General features: G+C 36.3%; 1 protein-coding gene across 1 annotated transcript in view; it reads left to right on the top strand.

Moving 5' to 3' along the window:
• The window catches only part of FAM208B (family with sequence similarity 208, member B), a 78,535-nt gene that overhangs the window by 23,174 nt on the left and 32,054 nt on the right, over window positions 1-23,307 (top strand). The window contains exons 2-11 of the mRNA XM_011974924.1: window positions 5,290-5,385; window positions 10,174-10,265; window positions 13,164-13,288; window positions 13,373-13,392; window positions 13,491-13,590; window positions 15,420-15,520; window positions 16,184-16,287; window positions 18,557-18,629; window positions 18,733-18,795; window positions 22,196-22,912. Coding sequence (XP_011830314.1) covers window positions 13,263-13,288; window positions 13,373-13,392; window positions 13,491-13,590; window positions 15,420-15,520; window positions 16,184-16,287; window positions 18,557-18,629; window positions 18,733-18,795; window positions 22,196-22,912 — 1,204 coding nt within the window. The 5' untranslated portion in view covers window positions 5,290-5,385; window positions 10,174-10,265; window positions 13,164-13,262. The remainder of the gene's footprint in view (window positions 1-5,289; window positions 5,386-10,173; window positions 10,266-13,163; window positions 13,289-13,372; window positions 13,393-13,490; window positions 13,591-15,419; window positions 15,521-16,183; window positions 16,288-18,556; window positions 18,630-18,732; window positions 18,796-22,195; window positions 22,913-23,307) is intronic.

The following is a 23,307-nucleotide window of genomic DNA, read 5'->3' as shown; positions in this document are numbered from 1 at the left end:
CTCTCCCCCTCTCTCTCCCCCTCTCTCTCCCCTTTCTCTCTTTCTCTGTCTCTTCCTTCCTCCCTTCCTTCCTTTCCTTCCTTTCTTTCCTTTCCTCCCTTTCCTCTCTTTTCTCTCTTTCTGACATGGTCTGGCTCTGTCACCCAGGCTGGAGTGCAGGGATGCAGTCTCAGCTCACTGTAACCTCTTCCCCCCAGACTCAAGCCATTGTCCCACCTCAGCCTCCCAAGTAGCTGGGACTACAGGTACACTCCACCATGCCTGGCTAATTTTTGTATTTTTTATAGGGGTGGGGTCTCACTTTGTTGCCCTGGCTGGTCTCAAGCTCCTGAGCTCAATCTGCCTGCCTTGGCTTTCCAGCATGCTGGGATTACAGGCATGAGCCACTGCACCCAGCCTCATCTGAACTCTTCTAATATAGGGCCTGTTTCTCTGTAATAGAGACTGTTTGTCATTTGTCTTGATAAATCCAAGGTATAGCATGGTGTTGGATGCATAATAGTCACCACTAATAGTTTTGTTTAATGAATATATATACTACTGATCTGGGGGAGGAGAGAGATTTTTGTAAATTGTGTTCTGCTTGGTTTTGTTATTTTCAACTAATGAAATAAAGATGTGATTCTGTGATCTATTCATTTTGAAAGATTTTTTTTCAGTAAGGCAAAAGTGATTAAGCATAATGTATTTGTGTGTATAAAATTTTATTTAGAAGTTAAAGACTTTTGGAGGAAAAACATTTCAAATTATATGTTATTGCTTATAGAACAAATTTAGTCCTTCGCTGAGAATACTTGTCAAAGGAGGTAGATAAATGTTACATAATTATTCCTAACGCAAATTAGATACTCGGTGAACATTTGTTTCTATAGTAAGTATGCTATAAATAGAATTGTTCACTTTATGTTTTTTTTCTTTCTTCATTTTAGCATTTATGACATTAACAGAGAACAGGACTGTGTCAAGAATTCTGAGGGTATACTTGGTGAAAATGAATTAAGACCACCCTCCCAGCTACATTCTCTCTCAGAGAAGATCGAGACAGGGTCCCTATCAGAAAAGAGTGAGTATTAAACTAAGTGCTATAAGTCTTAATTAATGAATCTAGAATAGAATGATTAAAATGTTTTTAGTTTTAATTTAGATCATGTAAAACAAAGACTTTAAAAAATTATGATTTCCAGTACCTATATTTTTTAAAACAATCATTAGTCCAAAAGTAATAGGTGATTAACTTTTCAAATTGCAACATAAAACATGCATGTTCCTCTATTTGTATCTTTTAAATTGTTGCATTTTTATTTGGTTTTTAAATTGAAATATTTTAAATGGTAGAAGTAATACATGCAAGAAAAACCCATATGTATAAGGTTAAAAAAATGTAAGTTCCCCTTGTATCCACTTTCCAATTTCAACAGCCATTGCTTTAGCCATTATTAAGAGTTTGGCTTCCCACCTTTCTAGATCTTTTTATGTATACTTTCAAACAAATTATATATTTTTCAACCAAGTGTCATCATATAATGTAGCATATAATAGATATCTTTATATGCCAGTATGTACAGATTTACCTTGTTTTTATTTAGTAGTTGCAAGTTGTTCCCTGTTGATGGCAATTAAGGTTATTGCCAGTATTTTCACTATTGAAGATACTGATACACATGGAACACCTTTTTGTGTGTGTGTGTGGGGGGGTGTGTGGGTGTGTGTGTGTGTCTGAGTATTTTCAGGAATAGATTCCTAGAAATGAAATGGTTAATGAGTATGTGTATTTAAGGTTTTATATAAGTCCTACCAAATTGTGCTCTAAGAAGTTACATTTATCTAAACCCAGATATCCTTTAATATCTTCAAAGTAGAAGTAATACATTTTAGGATTAAGTAACAATCTGTTCCTTCAGCAACTATCAAATGGCTTACTTCGACTAAATGAAGGATATAGGCATCTTTAGTATTAATGAAGGGTTGCAACCCTTCTATAGGAAGATGTAGTCAGGAAAGTCATGGGGAGATGTACAAGAGCTAGTTGTTTTAGAATTTCTGTGACACCTAAGATGTTGACATGAGTTTATTTCATCGTCTACTTTCAGACCAGATGTTTCTAGAATGGAAGACAGTTATCTGTAATATGGCATCAGAAGTTGGTTTATAATTTTCTCATCTCTATTAGGAGTTAAAAAGAGAGACAAGTGTCTAAAACCAGTCTCACTCAGTATCTCTAAGGGATTTTGAGAAGGGGAAGAGGTTATTGCAGTTACTTTGACTAGAATCCAACCTATATCAAGCTTAGACTTAACATTTAAGACTAAACTCACAAATGGAGGAATGTGCCAAAATCTAGGTACTACAGGAAAACTCAATTTTCAGAGCTATTGTGATTGAACTTAACCTTTCTTACATGCTCTTTATTCATCACTTAAGCCCTAAGGGATATACTTAATACTTTATAGGCAAGCACTTTTCAAGTTACCTTTTTAGATTTTTAGGTGTCTTTGTGGTATAGCCCCCTCTTCATTTTAAAAGTCTGGTAGTCTTGAATGTTTAAATAAAGCTTGAGCATTACTCAGCAAAAACGAGACCATTCGTTCATAAAGTGTTTGTATTGTCTAGTGCACTAATTGGACTCTCAAAAGTGTATTTTGTAAAGAAGGGAGACCATCAAATTTCTAGATGAAATTTTCGTCTATTTTCTCATTTACTGAGAGGAAACTTGTGGTTTCTTGAGAGTGTAATTGATGTCTTTATGAACCCATGAAAGAGTTAAGATTAGCTATGATTTTCCAACAACTTTGCTTTTAACATACCTCCACTAACCATAAAATCACTGCTTTTATGCATATACTCCTATTTGGAGAATACTGGCCTAAAGTGGAAGCATTTTTAACCATAAATAAATAGTTCTGGAAATAAAAATATATAAGCAAAAAATAATTTGGTACTTGTTCCTCCTCCTTCGTTTTAAATCATTGGCTTTATTTGTAGCTTTATAGGGAACAGTATTCCCCACACTGGTATTAATGAAGTGTTCTGTGACCATGTATTTGGGAAACCCTATATTAGTGTTTTTAATTGCACCATCTTTCCAGTTTTCAGTTCGTTATTGTGCGTTATGATGCTAAAAAATGAGGATGTATATAACTTAAATCTGTGCCTACCTATTAATGACTTATAGAATTTAGAGAAGTTGATAGTCATAGTCTTCATTTCCAGAGTTACTTTTTAAAACATTTCTTTCAGTGTAAACGATATGTTTCTCACATATTGGATCTTGGTCTGTAGATAATTCAATTTCGAAAATTTCTTGCTTTTTTATAAACATCAAATATAAAGTTTCCAAAATTATTGTTTCTAAAGAATTCTTGATTTGTGTTTAGGCTAGCAGTACAGATTATTTGTAAAATGAATTTGAAAATGCTCAGGCTTGCCAGTTTACTTTGAGTAATGTAGCTAATAAAGCTTTAATTTTAATTATTGTAACTGATGTTTTGCTATTTGCATCTATTCAGAATGTCCTTATTTTTTACAGCACTGGTATATTGAAGGAGAAAGTGAAACTGAGCAAAAGTAAAAGTAAACTTAGAATGAATATATAAATCATGTATATCAACCTCAGAATATTCATAAACATTTCATTCTTTTCTATTTACAGTCTTTCATTTTGATACTTGGAAGTTTATTAAAATATTTTAAAATATCTTGATAATTAAAGTATGAGGACAGTTTAGTCCAAATTTAGCTTACTAAAATGTTTGCTTTCATTTCTGAGATAGTCTAATTTTTGTATATCGGTTACTTATAAGTTAATTTTGATTGAGATTCTTTTTTCTCTTTACTTTTTGAACTTTAATACATTTGGGAGTTTTGGTAAAAGTAGGAAGCCATATTACTGTACTTCATAACATTTATACTATATGACCAATACTTCCAGTGCTATATAAATCATTCTCTTCTCCTTATTATTTGTAAATACTGGGTTTGTAAAACCCCCCAACCCTAATAAAGAGAATAGAAAGAATACAAATAGGAGAGTGAACAGTTAAAATGGTTAGATGCGAGAGTGTTCTTAGGTCATTAGGCTCAGTTCTTGCTAAAGTAGAGACTTGTAAAATCAAAAGGCACAAAGAGTCAGTCAACATAATTACTGGATCCAGTCGGTAATTCTCAATTGGAAAACATGCCTCTCATGGGAAGGTGTATCACAGTCTCTCAGCACTATCTCACATGGGTGTGGTTTGAAAAAAGCACCTTCAAAAAATTGTAAATACAGCTCTGTTGTATAAAATGAAAGTGATTTTATAATACAACTCACCGGAAGTAAAACTCAATAGACTCTTCTTGGCTGCTGAGGAAATCCCAGAGATACAGTGATTTCTATTGGGTTTGGTGACTGGGCAATAATAGGTCCCTTAAAAGGAACCCAACTGACTTAGGGATTTAATGAAAATATGTAAAGGGTAAGTTTATCAAGCGTGGCATATATATTAAAAAAAAAAAGAAGAAGAAGAAGAATAGAAACGGAGGATTAAAAAAAAACTAAAGAATGAGAAATTGCTCTAAAAGTCTAAGCAGTTCCTGACCACCACTTTGACACTACAGTTGTATCTGCTTTTGACCAACTACAGTTATAGTACACGGCTTTCAACCGAAAGACATACAGGGTCTGGCAGGGCATATTTTAGCTCCTGTATTAAAAGTAATTCAGCCTCAGTTGTAATTTATTTAGGTTATTTTGCTAAGACAGTACAAATATTTCTTAGTTATATAGGGAAGGAATAGATGATGTTTTGAGTGATATTCAGTGTGTCCCACTTAACCCCATCCTTTGGTATCTGAAATAGCTGTGTTATTTTTGTTTGTGTTTTACAGTTTTTGAGACAGTGTCCTTGAGTTCAGACTCTGTCTTCCAGAGGGCAGTTTCACTCCTCCATACATCTTACTTGGACTCTTCATCTGAGCATGGTTTTCAGTACAGTCAAGTGACTTTGGTGAAAAATGACATTTTCTTAAATGAGGTGAGGTGCTTGGTACACACTGTGGTGGTTTTGTTTTAGTTTTAAAAGAGGTAAACCCATCATTTTTGGTATATAAATCTAGCACTTTTTAGCTATCATTTTTCAGACGAAGAAGATCCTTGGAAATAGCCACTTGGAAGGTAATTCTACGGAATAGAAAAATAATGCGTTTATGTTTAGTCTTATAGCAGGAGGAATTTAAATGATGCATTTTAAAAATTAATTTGCAGGACAAAATAGTAAGTTTATAGCATTTGGTTATTCTCTCTTTACACAGTACAAAACTTTTTACCGACAAAAAAAAGCAAGTAACTATACTCAGGAAGAACTTCAAGACACTTACGGGTTTCTTCTGTTTGATACTGAAAAGGAGGTAAGGGAATTAGGTTGTAGAAAATTAATGGCATCATTAGTCTTAAATATTGTGGTGCTTCCGTTCTGTAAGAGTTGTAAGATTACCAAATCATCAGTGTTTTTTGTTACTTAGTTTGGTGGCATGTGAATGACAGCAGTAAAAGCCAGTCATGAAGGAGATTTGATTTGATTTCTACAACTTTTCATGGTTTCTCTTAAATACATTTAAGAGATTAAACGTATTTAAGTTTCATCTTAAATACATTTGTAAGCTTAGGGTGCAATTTGGATTAAAACGGGTTTCTTTAGTGTCAATAATGCCATTTAATAGATTGAAGGGATATTTTTCCATTCTGGATCATCGTTTAATAGATACTTTGTTTCTTGTGGATATTTTTCTGGTTTAAATTACATGATTTGGGAGATAAATCATGTAACTTAATAAACTTTGGCATCCTGGTTAACTGAAATTCCTTCATTCAATATTTGAAGACTGAAATCTGTATTGTTGCCTGTACCTAAATTATGGGAGAAGGAAAGGACCGTGTACAGGGTAGGTCTCCAAAGATATGTATGGTTTCCTAGATACATTTTAAATAATACCAGAGATCTAAAATAATTCAAAGTTAGTGCTTCCATTAGGTTAATGGTCTATAAAGAAGGGGGGCAGATTTGTTTAGCAGATAATTAGCACTGACATATAATAAGGACTATATAGTAATACCAGAAGAGTTTATCCCTTTTTAACTTAATCATCTGAATTCAAATAGGATGCTCTGGGTTCTTACTAAAAATAACATTTGGCAATAAGACATTTTGAAATTTCATGGTTCTAAAGCTGTAGTTGGAAAATAAGTCTTCTAGTGGACTTACCTGTGACCCTGCTTAATTTGGTTTTGCTGACATTTTTGTTAATTGAAACGGTAAAATTCTGTGAAAATTTTGGGCCATTAATCAAAATACAGATTGCTTTGAATAAGTTTTCTTTGTGCCCTGAGTATCTACAGTGAGCAGACTATTTATTTTAAAGCTTATAGATTAGGCCAGATGCAGTTGTGCCTCATACCTGTAATCCCAGCGTTACGGGAGGCTGAGGTGGGAGGATTGCTTGAGCCCAGGAGTTTGAGATCAGCCTGGGAAACATAGTGAGACCCTGTCTCTATCGTATTATAAAAAAATAAAATTTAAAAAAAAAAAAAAAAAAAACCACTTACAGATTATAGCATTATTTCATTGCTACTTCAAAGACTGAAGCGAAGTAATCTTTTGTTTAAAGGCAAAATTGGTATGTCAGCGTGGACTCCGTGTTGGCAGCAGTGCTGTTACCACTCTGGGTGATCCAGCCAAAGGTAAGCCTGTAAAGCAAAAAGAATCTTAAAAAAAAATCTTTTACAAGATGAAGTGAGGTTTCATTAGGTTTATAAGATATGTATATTAAAAGCCAGTTTCATTAAATGTCAAACAGCTCATAATGTTTAGATTTCTAGCTTTAAATATATGAACGAGATTTTAGTTTAAAACTTTACAGTATTTTTCAGTGTCAAGAGATTGGTATTGTCTTGAGAATGTCTTCTAAGTTATCACAATGGCAATAAGAATAGACACTAGATAGAACTGACCAAACTTGGCAACCATGGAATGTGAGGGGTAAGAGAAGAAATAATCAAATATAAGCTTTTAAACTTATATTACAATGATAATTATTAATAGAAAAGAGGTACATAGGAAGAGAAGCAGATTAGTAGAGAAGCTGATGAGTTAAAAAGAAAAATGTTATCTAATTGTCAAGAATATAAATTAGCACTAACTTTTTTTAAGATTCAGTTTCTTCATGTGTAAAACAGATTAAACTACTTTATAGAGTTGTTGGGAGGATTCAGTGAGACTAAAGTGTTTAGCCCAGGACTTTGCACCTAATAAGTTCTCAGTAAATGGACAGTACTACTTTTATGAGTTGAATTTGAGAAATAGATTTTCATAAGTGTTTCTGAAAGATAGCCTATAGGTCATAAAGGGATCAGAACTAGATTTGGGGCTGGAGTTGTGGGAGTGGAGTGTGAACTGAAGCTAAGACATTGTTAGTGGGATGGCATGGAAAGAGAAGATGGCAAAAACAGAACTTTTGGGTCATTAATGGGACCAGGGTGTGGGGAGGTAGAGCGAGGATAGAACGAGGCAGTGTCAAGAGCAGTCTGTTGCATGGAGACTTAGGAAATAGAGTTTCACAGACAGCAGAAAGATCTCACAAAGAAGGGTATTTAGCAGTGCCAGGTACTATGTAGAATGTGGAGTTCAGAACTGAGAAAGATTATCATGGCTAGATTCCTGCTGACCTTTTTTAAAAAAAAAACTGCTTTATTGAGATATAATTTCACAATTATAGAATTCACCCATTGTTTAATGTAGTCCCATAGTTGGGTAACCATCATAACAGTTAATTTTAGACCATTTTTATCACCCAAAAAAGAAATCCCATGGCCTTTAGCAGTGACTCCCCATTCTCTACCATCCCCGCTCTAGGCAACCACCAGTCTATTTTCTGCTTTTATAGATTTGCCTATTCTGGACATTTCATATAAGTGGAATCATCTCATATACGGTCTTTTTTGAGTAACTTCTTTTAGCATGTTTTTAAGGCATATTGTAGCATGAACCAGTGGTACTTCATTCCTTTTTATGATTGAATAATGCAGTCCTGCAGCACTTAACAATGGGGATATGTTCCAAGAATTGCATTGTTAGGCAGTTTTTGTTTTTTTTTTTTTTTTGAGACGGAGTTGTGCTCTGTCGCCAAGCTGGAGTGCAATGGCGCGATCTCAGCTCACCGGAACCTCCGACTCCCTGGTTCAAGTGATTCTCCTGCCTCAGCCTCCTGAGTAGCTGGGATTACAGGCACGCACCACCATGCCCAACTAATTTTTGTATTTTTAGTAGAGATGGGGTTTCACCATGTTGGCCAGGATGGTCTCGATCTCCTGACCTCATGATCTGCCCTCCTTGGCCTCCCAAAGTGCTGGGATTATAGGTGTGAGCTACCACGCCCGGCTGCAATTTTTTACTCATGTGAACGTCACAGAGTGTACTTAGAGACACCTAGAGGGCATAGCCTACGACACACCTAGGCTATATGGGATAGCCTGTTGCCCCTAGGCTACAAACCTGTACAGCATGTTATTGTACTGAATACTTCAGGCAGTTATAAAATAGTGGTGTGTGTTTGTGTATCAAAACAGAAAAAGTACAGTAAAAATATGGTATTACAAACTTATGGGGCCACTGTCCAAACTTTATGCAGTCTGTTGTTGACCAAAATGTTAAATGGTACAATGCTGTATTCTGTTATGTGGCCATACCATATTTTCTTTATGCATTCATCAGTTCATGGACATATGGGTTATTTCTACTTTTGGGCTATTATGAATAATGGTTCTATGAACATGTATGTACAAGTTTTTGGGTGGACATAGTTATATGTATGTCTTCGATAGATAATGAGTGGAACCACTGGGTCATATGATAACTCTATAAAACAAAAAAAATTAAAATTTACATTCAATTCATCTTCTGAGGGACATTAAAAGTGATAAATTCATAACCCTAATAACACTGCATACAACGTTTTTTCTTCTCTCCTATTTTTTCACCCCACTCTCATTTCATTATGAAAAATTCAAACATAGAAAAAGTAAAGAGCATAGTGTAATATACCCATCACCAAAGTTTAGCAAATAATATTATGCATTATTGGCTGGGTGCGGTGGCTCACGCCTGTAAACCTAGCTCTTTCGGAGGCCACGGCAGGTGGATCCCTTGAGGCCAGGAGTTCCAGACCAACCTGACTAACATGGCTAACTAAACCCCGTCTCTACTAAAAATACAAAAATTAGCCAGGCATGGTGGCGTGCACCTGTAATCCCAGCTACTCAGGTGGCCGAGACTTGAGATTGCTTGAACCTGGGAGGCAGAGGTTGCAGTGAGCCGAGATCACACCACTGCACTCCAGCCTAGGCAACAGAGCAAGACTCTGTCTCTAAATATAAATGTATATAAATATAAATATATATAAAAATATAAACATATATATATACACACACACATATTGCATTATTTGCTTCATTTGTTTAATTTTTTTTCTGGAGAATTTGAAAGTAAATTACAAATAACCACTGCAGCTTACATCTCAAAACAAAAAAAACACATTTTCCTGCATTCCTACAATCTTATGATTTCATTGCTGATGTTTGAGAGGCTGGCTTCAGTAGAGTGGTGGAAGTAGAAACTGGGTTGTTCTTGACAAATACACGTTCTTCAAAAACAGATGCGCTGGGGTTGATAATAAAATTAACACTACTACTTACATGTGTTTTGTAGTTTTTGGCTTGACTAGAACTGTATAATTTTGTGTGTAATAATACTTTCAATTAATAATAGTTTTTAAAGCTTATTGATCTTTTAAATCTTCATGAGCACCCTGTGGTGTTTGTGTCTGTGACCCAGGCCCACCCTCCCTACCTGAGTGACTTATTCTTACCTGGAACCCAAGCTTCTGACTACAGAATCATCACTCTTTCCCACCATATCAGTTTTCTCACCCATTGTCTTTTATGTTTTGAAAGAGGTGCCTCAGTTGAGGAATGCCCCTGAAGCTTGTCCTTTCCTCCTCATTTTTCACTGCTGCTGCCTTGTTTGAATCCTCCTCTCTTGCTCAACTATCACAGTAGCTTTTTTTCTAATTGGTCTTATTGCTTCTACTTTCTCCTCTCTGGTGGGCAATCTGCTGCTTAATCTATATTTTATACTTTTACAGGTGTATACATTTCCAAATACTCCGACTATCTTCATCCAAGACCATGGTATCATGGAAAATCTGGTTATGTTGTAATTTTTAATATAATTAAGGTAAAGCCTAAATGTGCTGTTACGTGATTTCCTTTTAAAGTTTAAGGTTATCTACCTTTGATATTCTCTGTAGATCTCAGTTGAACATAGTCCTCACCAAAGTTAGCTGTCCAAATTCAGGAAAAGCAAAACTATTTTTCCTTTTCTTTAAAAAGAAAACTTTTTAATTCATTTACTAGATTGTAAACTTTTTTTTAACTTCAAAAATAAAGGGTATGCAGGGAAAAATCTTCCTCTCACCTGTCAGAGCTACTTTTTAAACATGAAATAACAAAACAAGTAGCTGCTTATAAGATGACGTGATTACACTTATAAAAGATGAGTTTAGAAAACAACATTCATTGTCTAATTTAAATGGTCAATAGAATCCCATTTTCTTTCTCCGTAAGACATCCAGCTTCACAGCTTCATGTGCCACGTAGAATTGATGATGTCACAAATTCTTGAATGTCCTAAATGGTACTGTTTAAGTGAATCATGCAATTTGGAATTTTCACCCAAACAGAAGGGAAACTGATTTTAGATGTGATTGGGCTTCTTGAGGACATTTCTGTGGTCTCGTTATATTGTTTTTGTTTTAGCTTTCTTACTATCTTAAATTCTTTGGTTATCAGCCTAGCACTAACTGACATTTAATTAAAAAAAAAAAAAAAAAAAGCGTGTGAACTCTTAGTATTGTGAAGTTTGTTCTCAAAAAAGTGGAGGGAGAGGCCGGGCTCTGTGGCTTATGCCTATTATCCCAGCACTTTGGGAGGCTGAGGCGGGTGAGGTCAGGAGTTTGAGACCAGCCTGGCCAACATGGCGAAACCTCGTCTCCACTGAAAGTGTAAAAAAATTAGCCTGACGTGGTGGCGGGTGCCTGTAATCCCAGCTACTTGGGAGGCTGAGGCAGGAGAATGACTTGAACCTGGAAGGTGGAGGTTGCACTGAGCCAAGATCACGCCACTGCACTCCAGCCTGGATAACAACAACAAAAAACTCCATCTCCAAAGAAAAAAAAAAAAGGGTTGGGGAGTGACATTGCTTTGAGGTACGATCAGTAGTTTTCCTCCCTTAATCTTTCTTCTCTTGCTCTGCGATGAGTGCTGCAGAAAGTATGCCTACTAATGTGGATAATGAGCATTTCATTTTTTACTTAGATTATGCCTAAGCCTTGATTTCTTGCCATTGGCTGGAGATTGCTGTTTTTGCCTCTGTGTTCTCATCTTCATTTTATTTCACAAAATCGAGCCACACAGAACCATAAAGTGTTTGATGAGGAGATGGTAGGGGTGGTTGGTTACTGATAAGTACTATTTATATTTTTTGGTTTAGTGGTGGTTTGGCCTTTGGTGGGTCTGTAAATAAAGACACAGGACATAAAAACAAAACATCTTCTTTTTAAAAAAGTAATTTTATTCTTCTTATAAAAATTAAAATTGCCTATAGTCCCATATCCCATTTTGATATATTTGTTGGGGTATATATTGTATATTTTTATTTTTTCCTATATATTGAGTTATTAACCCATGGAAAGAGTTTGTATATACTTATATGCTATTCTTTTTTAACTTAATAACATCTTGTGAACATTTTTCTTATGTCATTGTATCATTCAAAACAGCTTTTAAAGTCATTGCATATTTCATCATAATGGTAAACTTGGCCTAACTCCTTTTTTTTTTTTTTTTTGAGGCAGAATCTTTCTCTATTGCCAGGCCAGAGTGTAGTGACACTATCTCAGCTCACTGCAACCTCCACCTCCCGAGTTCAAGCAATTCTCCTACCTCAGCCTCCCAAGTGGCTGGGACTACAGGCGCGTGCCACCACGCCCAGCTAATTTTTTCGTATTTTAAGTAGAGACAGGGTTTCACCGTGTTGGCCAGGATAGTCTTGATCTCTTGTCCTCATGATCTGCCCACCTTGGCCTCCCAAAATGCTGGGATTACAGGTGTGAACCACTGTGCCCAGCTGCTTGCTTTTTTCTTTTCTTTTTTTTTTGTTTTTTTGTTTTTTTGTTTTGTTTTGTTTTGTTTTGAGAGACACGTAACCCTTGATGGAGAGAAATCCGTAATGGAAAATACTGCTGACTGTTCAGTGACCAGGACCAGCGGCCTGCTAAGAACTTTGCTACATATTTGCTTATTGTTAACTTGCTGGGCCCTGGCATAATAGAAGTATCTCAGTTTATAATTTACAACTGATCATAGTTCAGATTGGAAACTCGTCTTTTGAAATTTTAGATTTTGTTCTCTTTTACGTTACAGTCACCAAAGAGCCATTCAATGACCATAACATAAAAGATGGTGGGCTGTAGTTACTCTTTTAAGGAAATGGCTCTCTTAAATTTAGGGTGATTCGTATATTTCTTTGATATTGTGATAAAAACTATGGATATTTGTCTCAGATGCCCAAATGTCCAAGATTTTTAAATACATTTTTAAGGGTTCATGGATAATTAAAACTATTTTTGGCCTTAAGATAATTGTTTTTCTAAGGAGTATAGTTCTTAATACAGTTACTGTTAGGGGACACATATCTGCATCCTTGTTAGACTACTACTAAATGAATCCTAGAGTAAAGGTTATTGCTATTTGACGGCATCTGATTAGTTTTAATATTTTCATTCTAGGGAAAAGTCAAGTCTGTGTCTGAGAATTATACAACTAACTATACTAAGCCATCTTCTGGCTATGATTGCCACGTGTCTGAAAATACTAACAAGGTTTCTAACAAGACGAGTCATTTTCGTGCCTTTGAACTGAGTCAGGTATAGTCACCTGTGAATGAATAACACCCAAGATATATTTCTGAGTCTAATGTGTTAAATTTCAGGGCTGGGTGGGGTTGAGAAAAACTTGGTACATATGCAATTCCATAGTGCTACTACTCTGATAATACTTGTTTTTCTTCTTGCAGTATTACTTTTACGAACTTTCAGGCAACACTGTTATTGAGCGACCCAGACAGATCTGTCCTTATGTAATTGTAGCTTTTCGATACAGGGAACCTAAAACTATGGCACCACCAGCTCATAAAAGCATGTAAGTAATTGTATACATGCTTTGTTTTACTGAATCTGTTTCTTTTACTCTTGTAAAAATGTTCTTTTTTTTTTTTTCTGCTAGACTTGAACGCAGCGAAAATGGTGAGAAGTAATTCATTGATTATTTTAGGTTTTTGTTTTTCTTGAGTAAATATTTCATCATAAATAATCGGTTTCTTTCTTACCTTCATTTCTTAAAGTTCTCATGTCTCCATGGAAAGGGAAATTAATTGTTCAAGACCGTATGCTATGTGATATAGCTCTTTGGTCCACTTACGGTGCAATGATTCCAACACAGTTGTAAGTATTAAATGTCATGTCCTTTACTAATGCTTATATTACAAGTTTTGGGGGTTTTCCCCCCCTTCATTTCAAGGGTGGCATTGGTGTAAAATACAGCAACAGTTACTGATTTTAGATGAGGGTACATTTGGGTAGATGTATAGCACACAGGGTATGACATAGGAAACCTAAATTCTAATTTATTAATGGGAAAATGACCTCTTGGGATAAATTAAACTATTTGAAAGTAGAAATTTGACCTTCCCCAAGAAATAAATCAGATTTGCCTGATAGCAAATGTAGCAGATTATAGCCACTTAATATTATTTTTATTAACATTTTGCGGTATCTGAGTTTCAAATTTTAACATGGTTCTCTTAGAAAAGTATTAGAGTAGCTGTTACATGTATTTACGTTAAAAGGAATTATCATGATTAATATTTTCTTCTGGGGAACTGTGAAGAACATCTTAGGAAATCTTTTTTGTTCAGCCTGTTCTTAGTTTGTATCCCAAACCATTAAGAAATAGTCATAGTTTAATTGAAATACAAGGTGAAAACTGATGTGTTGTAAGGATTCATTTTTTTTCCTATCAGCCTTTTTTAAGAAGTAGTAGGAGTATAATAACCCACAACATAAAAATTATGTGAATAAGCAAATAGGAGAGGAGGGTAAGTTCTTCCTCATTATAGAGTGCAACTAATAAATGTGGAAAGATTAATAAATTAGAAAATCAGCATTTGACAACACCATAATAATCAACCAGTGTATGCTAAAAACAGGTGAAAGTTTAATAATATTTGCATATCTTACAACGTTTCCCCACTACTTCTTATTAATCACAAAGGAAAAAAAATGCAGACGTACCAGTGGAGTAAACTGCCAGATACCATCTTAACTAAGTGGTTAAGTTAATGATAGACCTATGCTGATTAAGGAGCATTCTGCAAAATCGTCTATATTTTTCAAAATATCCAAGTCATTGAAGTAAAGAAAGACTGAAAAACTGTTCCAGATTAAAGGAGACTAAAGAGACATGATTACTGAATGCATTATGGCATCTTGGATTGGAAATTGTTTTCTTTTTCTGTGAAGGAATTAGTGAGACAGTTGGCAGCATTTGAATAAGATGTAGGTTAAGTCATAGTATCGTATCATTGTGAATGTGTTGATTTTGCTTGTTGCTTTGGGGTTGTATAAGAAAATTTCCTAGGGTCCAGGCACGGTGGCTCACACCTGTAGTCCCAGCACTTTGGGATGCTGAGGTGAGCGGATTGCCTGAGGTCAGGAGTTGGAGACCAACCTGGCCAATGTGGTCAAACGCCGTCTCTACTAAAAATACAAAACTTAGCTGGGCATGGTGCCGCATACTTGTTATCCCAGCTACTTCGGAGGCTGAGGCAGGGCAATTACTTGAACCCAGGAGTCAGAGGTTGCAGTGAGCCGAGATCACACCACTGCACTCCAGCCTGGGTGACAGAGCCAGACTCCATCTCACACACACAAAAAAAGGAAAAAATAGTCAGGAAATAACTCTTAAATAGCATAATTTTTTTAAAATTCCTTATTCCTGTATACATAATTTTTTGAGACATCTAGATATTTTGTCTGTACCAAAAAGACATGTATTTAGAAAATGTGAACATTTGCAGACCATGGTTTATGGGTCATGCATGTGAAAATCTGTAGTACTTAAAAATATACCTATTGTTTAACCTGGAGCTTATCAATTTAAGGTCTTTTTTGTGGTTATATATTTTTTTACATTTATATTAGAAAACTAAAGCTTATGAAAATTTAGATCCACTGTTTATTATTCTGCTTGATATTGTTGTGTTATTTTTTAGACCACAAGAACTAGATTTTAAGTATGTAATGAAAGTGTCTTCCTTGAAAAAACGACTACCAGAGGCTGCCTTTAGAAAACAGAATTACTTGGAGCGGAAAGGTCTGTTGAATTGTAGTAACACGCTGCTTGTCCTGGGCTTTGTTCTGGTTATTTTCTGCTCTATTCCAAACATTCAAACGTGCACCATGCACACTTCTATTTCATCTTAAGTGACTCTTAAAAGAGTCTTTTGTGAGAAAGTTGTAGAGTTACTATTTTCTTCATTTCCTTGGAAGCCAACTAGAAACTGCAAGGTAGTTTTATCTAAGATGACAAAGACTAGCTTTAATCTAGAAATACTGATGCAATTAAGCAAACAGATATTAAAAGCATTTGGAAACTTGTAACTATTCCTCTCAAGGAAGATGGAGTTTTTGTTGGTTTTATTTATAGACGTACTTTTAAACTCAAAGAAAAACCATGAGAAGGAAATTTCTTGGTCATTTAGGTTAATTCACGGAGCACTGATGTTTATTCATGTAGTATGTATTTGTATTTGTCTTGTTAATCTTAGAGCAGTGTCAGTATAAATAAGAGCATTGTTTTAAAATAACTGTTTTGATGATGTTTTATGAAGGAGTTTTATAACCAAGAACATTAAATGATAAAGGTTTTTGAGTAGTATTTCTATTCTTTCATTTTTGCAACATATAAAATGAACAAATTGACTATAAGTACGTAATAGCATATTAAAAATAAATGTTTTTCTGGTTTTCTCTACAGTCTGTTTTCAAGATTTGTGCTTCAATTTGTATGAGGTAGAACTGTCAAACAGACAAGGGGAAAATATAGATAAATTAACAGAATGTATTAAAAACAAGCAATTGGTAAGAACCACTAATTTAAAATATTATTATGTTTTTCTTAAATTGATATGTATGTATTAATTGTGTCTAGATGGAATCATTTTAATTTGCTGTGAGGAGTTTCATGTTTAATATTTATTTATATATTATTGATGTAATACAGTATCTGTGGGGTTTATGTTCCAAGACCCCCAGTGGATGCCCAAAACTGTGAATAGTACTGAAGCTATGTATACTGTGTTTTTTTCTATGCATACATACTTATGATAAAGTTTAATTTATAAATTAGGCACAGTAAGAGATGAACAACAATAATAAAATGGAAAAGTTACAACTATATACTGTAAGAAAAGTTATATGAGTATGGACTGTCCATCTCAAAATATTTTATGTATTATACTATACTTGAGCACTACTTGTGATGAGTGAGGTAGGTGGTGCAGGCATTATGAAGTACCACTGTTGGCCTACTGGGTGGGTAGCATCTACAGCATGGATACACTGGACAAAGGGATGATTCACGGCCGGGCATGGTGGCTCACGCCTGTAATCCCAGCACTTTGGGAGACCGAGGTGGGCAGATCACGAGGTCAGGAGATCAAGACCATCCTGGCTAACATGGTGAAACCTGTCTCTACTAAAAAATACAAAAAAATTAGCTGGGCATGGTGGCGGGCATCTGTAGTCCCAGCTACTCGGGAGACTGAAGCAGGAGAATGGCGTGAACCTGGGAGGTGGAGCTTGCAGTGAGCCTAGATCGCACCACTGCACTCCAGCCTGGGTGACAGAGCAAGACTCCGTCTCAAAAAAAAAAAAAAAAAAAAAAAAGATTCACATACTGGGTAGGAGGGGCAAGAAGCAAGGATACAAAATAGTTCCTAAAGTCTGGCATGGCAGATCACATCTATAATCCCATTACTTTGATAGGCCAAGGTGGGAGGATCACTTGAGGCCAGGAGTTTGAGACCAGTCTGGGCAACATAGCAAGACCTTATCTCTACCAAAATAAAAAAATTTAAATTTTTTTTTTTTTTTAAACTAGCCAGGCATAACCGCCTGCACCTGTAGTCCTGGCTACTCTGAAGGCTGAGGTGGGAGGATAGCTTCAGCCCGGGAGTTCAAGGATGCAGTGAGCTGTTGCTGTGCCACTGCATTGCAAGCTGGGTAACAGAGTAATACCCTGTCTTTCAAAGAAATAGGCTCTTAAACCATAGCTCCTGTAAGTCAAGGAGCTTAGGAGACTATGGAGGAGACAAATATGTAAATCATCATATGCCATACAACACATAGAGACTCTCATAGAATCTTTTTGAAAACTGAAAGTAGTGATTCTTTTTGTGAGTGAGATATTAGTGTCCTAACTTTATTGTAGTGTAATCATTAGAAAAGTCTGATTTTGTATATTCATTGTGATTAAATAATGATTTATATTTGTAGCCTTATCACCTCTCAGTTTTGAAATAAAATGTTTTATTCTGTAAAATGGTATATTTTGTTTAGGTGGTTTAACTGAAAAATTATTGTACAGATACTGGATTTTATCTTTTATGTGTATATAGATTTTTGAAGTGGTAAGAAGTAGAAAAGAAAAGCTATTGAATTCATGATTTAGTACAACAGCTTTTAGACAACAACTGCTGCCTGGGGACAAAACTGCCCCAGTTACTGAAAGCATTAAAATTTCAAGACTTTTCTTGAGCTCAAGAGTCCACTGAAGACTCTGATAGAGGGAAACAAAAGAGAGGAAGAATTTATTTTCATCTGTATTTCTTGTTGCCCTGGAACTTGATTATTTTCTATTATTTTCCATTTCTTAAGATGCTGTAGAAAGAAGTCTTTTATTGGATGGTATCTTGCAGTCTTTTTAGTTTCAGGGTTTTGGGAAAATTTTCATGTAAATATGCGCTTAAGATGCTACTTATAGGTTTGATTCATCTTGAGTTTATACTGGCTACATGGTAACATATTGGCTGTTTAAGCAGTGGTATGAAATGTCAGCTGTCTCAGTGAAAAAGTAAGGCTTTTCTGATTGATCTGCCATGTGCTTGAGCACTATTCTAAAACTAACCCTTCATATTCTGATTATTTTATATAGCCCCAACAGGGGCAAGATTATTTCAGCTAAGGAATTTGAAGTTTCTGATACTGGGGACAGAATTACCCTGACTCCCATAACATGTGCAGAATTTTTTCTTTTCTTGAGGTTAATATTCACTAATGAGTATGGGTAGAGGGAGAAGAGAGGGATTGCAGAATATTCCTTCAGTTGAATTTTTCATTTATATTTAAGGCAATCATCAAATGCTTAGAAGATCGAGGGTTTTTCATTTTACTTACATCATCAGCCTTACTATCAGAACCAGGTATGGACAACTGTTTTGGGAAAAAATATTTTTCATTATGTTTACTTTTGCTTTATAAGATCAACAACCTAACTTTTCTTTTTCTGATTCTCATTCTGCATAGATTTTGGAGGCAAGCAGATGGGTCTGCATGGGTTACATTTATTTCATTCACCCCTGTCAACAGGTGAGGATACAGTGGTTTCCAGTTCACTCTGTTGGATATATTTAGTCCTCATCTGACTTGACCACTTAGCAGCACGTGACACTGTTAACTGTTTTTTCCTCTTAAGTATCTCTCTTCCCTTAACATCACTGGTTCACCCTTCTTGACCTCCCTTGTAGGTTTATGCTTCCCTCTGACCTCAATCCCATGTCTCCACTTGTCTATTGACGTTGCCACTGAGATATCTCAAAGGTGCCTTAAATTCAGCATGTCTAAAACTGAATTCATTTGTTATTGAATTTTGCCATCGTCTCTCCAGTAAATATGTCTCAGGCTCTGGGTCTTCATAGGTGCTGTTCTCCTTATCTGTACCTTATCTGTTAGTCTTTTTCATATCAAGCCCATACATTCTTATGGTGATGTTGATCCACCAGAGGACCAAACCTTGGCTCTTGGGGGCAAAAAAATACTACTCATACAGTGCATAAACAGATATGCAGTGTATATGTGGTATTAAAATTTTGGAGGTCAATTTGGGGGAAAAATGGGTCTAAAAGGGCTGGGGAGGAGGATGACTAAAAAGATTGAGAAACACTAATCTAGTTTATTCTTCCTCCTATCTGTCAAGCTCGGCTTCACTATCACTTTCTTTATTCCCATCACCACGCTTTGCTCAACTTAGACCCCTATGCTTATTTATCATCCATATAGTTTAAATATTTATTTGTATAATTATTTAATGCCTGCCCTTCTTGTATTCTGCTGTATCCCTAGTGCGTAGCAATGCCAGTCACCTATAAAACAGTAAATATTTGCTAAACAAATAAATAAATGAGAGTTGGCCAGTCACGGCAGCTCACACCTATAATCCCAGCACTCTGGGAGGCCGAGGCAGGTGGATTTCTTGAGCTCAGGAGTTCCGAGACTAGCCTAGGCAACATGGCAAGACCCCGTTTCTACAAAAAATAGAGAAAAATTAGCCAGGCGTGGTGGCTTGCACCTGTGGTCCCATCTACTTGGGAGGCTCAGGTGGGAGGATCACTTGAGCCCGGGACGCGGAGGTTGCAGTGAGCCAAGATTGTACCGCTGCCCTCCAGCCTGGGCAACAGAGTGAGACCCTGTCTCAAAAAAAAAAAAAAAAAAGTCACTTTGTTTTATAATCACAATGTGTGTGTTTAAACATAAAATTTTATATAGTATTTATAAAGCTATAACCAATATCAAAATGTTTTTAAAGTTTTTTTAAAAAATTCAGTTACTGGCTAGGCGTGGTGGCTCACGCCTGTAATCCCAGCACTTTGGGAGGCTGAGGTGGGTGGATCACAAGGTCAGGAGATCGAGACCATCCTGGCCAACATGGTGAAACTCCGTCTCTACCAAAATACAAAAAATTAGCTGGTTTTGGTCATGCATGCCTGTAGTTCCAGCTACTCAGGAGGCTGAGGCAGGGGAATCACTTGAACCCGGGAGGCAGAGATTGCAGTGAGCTGAGATCACGTGCCCCTGCACTCCAGCCTGGCGACAGAGTGAGACTCTGTCTCAAAAAAATTAATAATAATAATAATAATAAAACTAGTTACTTAAAGCAGAAAGCTGTGCTTTCCTAGGCATCACTTCATTGCAACAAGCAAAGCATTACCCATGATAATAACATAATTGGCAGTGGCTGTTTGTATTTTTCAAGCATTTATCATGTCAGGTTTTGTGGTGGAAGTAGTAGATTTAGCAATCCATAAAATAAGTACTCTTATAACAATTTCAAAGATGAAGAAACTCAGGGTCGAATTTGTTTATGGTCTAACAGCTAACTCCAGATCTGGCTCCTGTAAGATTTCTAATTTCTTTTTTTTTTTTTTTTCAGTTGTAAACTATAAAGTTTCAGATATTTCATTAAAAGATTTTAACAAAGTGAAAGATTAAAATTCTCACATAAATATGACATGAACTTGCCAAGCGTTTGCCTATATTTATATCAAGTGAAGAAGAAAAAGACTGGCCAGGCATAGTGGCTCACGCCTGTAATCCCAGCACTTTGGGAGGCCAAGGCGGGCGGATCACTTGAGGCCATAAGTTGGAGACCAGCCTGGCCAACATGGTGAAACCCCATCTCTACTAAAAATATGAAAATTAGCTGGGTGTGGTGGCATGTGTGTATAATTCTAGCTACTGAAGAGACTAAGACACAGAATTGCTTGAACCTGGGATGCGGAGGTTGCAGTGAGCTGAGATCACACCACTGCACTCAAGCCTGGGTGACAGAAGAAGACTGTGACTCAAAAAAAAACCAAAAAACAAATAACAAAAAGACCAGAGTAATAACTTTAAGACAATTTAATTTATAAAAACTTCGGGCCCGGAGTGGTGGAGGCCTGTATTCCCAGCACTCCAGGAGGCTGAGGCAGGTGGATCTCTTGAGCCCACTCGTTCAAGACCAGCCTGAGCAACACGACAAATCCCATGTCTACAAAAAATACAAAACTTTTTATTTTGATATCTGGCCACATTTTCCTTTTTACTGTTATTTGTCCTTCATTTCCTTTTTCTGTAACTACTGTAGTGCTAATGTATTTAACTAGAACTAACTTTGTGTTTTATTCTGAAGTTACTTTTCTTTAAAAAGAATGGTACAATTTTTATTTTCACTTACTAGGCCTTGAAGGCCATTGTTTCTTGTGGCTTTATATTACTGACAACTCAAATTTTCTAGGATTTTTTTTTCCCAGTTCATAGGGACCAGACCTTTTCTCTTTTTTTTCCCTTTTACTCTTTCCTTTATTCATTTGCAAAAAAAGAAAAAGTTAGCACTTCAGTCAAAGCATGGGCCAAGGAGAGGAGGTGAAACATAGACTAGTCAGTTTTAGAAGTTTTTATTTCATTTGATAGGAAAGGTGATAAAATTAGCAATAATCATTCCAGTGAGATTTCGGCATTTTTTAGGGCTTCTTTTTTCAGTTCAGTTGATTTGCACTAACTCATTAAAAGAATTTAAAGTGAGTTCAATGAGGTAGAGCTACAGTAAGATAAATTTTAAAACAAAATAAGAAAAAGTACAAAAGCAAATTTGTCAGCTCTAAAGGCTAGTGGTACTGCTATGATGGACCATTGAGTTCATGAGCTCCTTGTTAGTGAGATGGAGCTGGAGGCAGGGTTTAGTTTACTTGTTCTAACCTAGTGATTGCATGTCAGATGATACTTTTTCAGTTCAGTGTGCGCGTGTGTGTGTGTATAATTTCAAATACACGGAGATATATTTGTTAAATGTACCTGTAAGTCTTCTATTAATTGCCATTTAGGTTGTCATTTGAAAGACTGTAACATATTTAACCATCACGTAATTTTGAAATGTAAAGCATTTTTTTCCAGAATGTTTTGTTTTTAAAAAATAAACTTCAGATATTTAATACATCTATATATATTTTAGGGGTAAAAGATTTGAAAGTTGAAGATGACATCTCAATGAAGCTGATACCTATTTTGCCTGCCCTTAATTGTGCCCTGCTAGAAACAAAGAAATCACTTCCTGAAGAAAGAATCCATCCAAACACATTAGTAAAGCATTTCCAAGAACTGTACAAGGCGGACAGAAGCCCTTCATTGACTGTTGCTCCTCAGGATAGAATGAAAGACCCTACATTCTTGGGGAAACTGGCCAGTGGTTTTGACTTGATTCCTCCAGCTGAAAAGTGCCCTTCAGAGTCTTTAACTCAGTTGAACTCTTATTTTTCAGACCCCAGTGCTTACATTTTGGAAGTGTCTACTGCTTTGGACTTGTTAGCAGAGCATCCTCAGTCTCCTTGTGTTTCAGACGGAATTTGTGATGCTGGATTTTCTTTAGTTATGACTCCAGATCCTGATTTTCCTGGCTCAGAGGCAGAAGAAAGAAAAGAAACTGAAACAAAAAAGGATTCTGAAGAAATGTTGAAAGCAAAGAAGAGAGTTGTGGTTCCATTGAGTCCAGCGTCCAATCTGAGAGTGCAGCCTAAGAGGAAGGCCAGCATGCCACACGTGGTGCAGAGTAAAAAGATGAACTTGTGCCACCCCTTTCCCAAAAGAACTGCTCCCAGAGCAGACAACAGCTCGGACTCTCCAACAACTCTTAAGTTAGTTAAAGGGCAGTTTCCTCAGAAAAGAAAAAGAGGTAAGCACGATTTATGTGGGTTATTATAATAATAGTTGTGGCCAGGCGTGGTGGCTCATGCCTGTAATCCCAGCACTTTGGGAAGCCGAGGTGGGTGGATCACCTAAGGTCAGGAGTTTGAGACCAGCCTGATCAACATGGTGAAACCCTGTCTCTACTAGAAATACAGAATTAACTGGGTGTGGTGGTGCATGCCTGTAATCCCAGCTACTCAGAAGGCTGAGGCACAAGAATCACTTGAACCCAAGAGACAGGTTGCAGTGAGCCGAGATCATGCCATTGCACTCCAGCCTGGGTGACAAGAGCAAATCTCCATCTCAGTAATGATAATAATAGTTGTTGTATTCAATCCCTCTTGCTGTCTTGGTCTCTGTGGACTGCAGCTTTGCAGCATC

Source organism: Mandrillus leucophaeus, unplaced genomic scaffold (genome assembly GCF_000951045.1).
Source record: "Mandrillus leucophaeus isolate KB7577 unplaced genomic scaffold, Mleu.le_1.0 Scaffold15, whole genome shotgun sequence".
In the NCBI taxonomy this organism is placed as follows: Eukaryota; Metazoa; Chordata; class Mammalia; order Primates; family Cercopithecidae; genus Mandrillus; species Mandrillus leucophaeus.
This window is presented reverse-complemented; position numbering and strand designations above follow the sequence as displayed.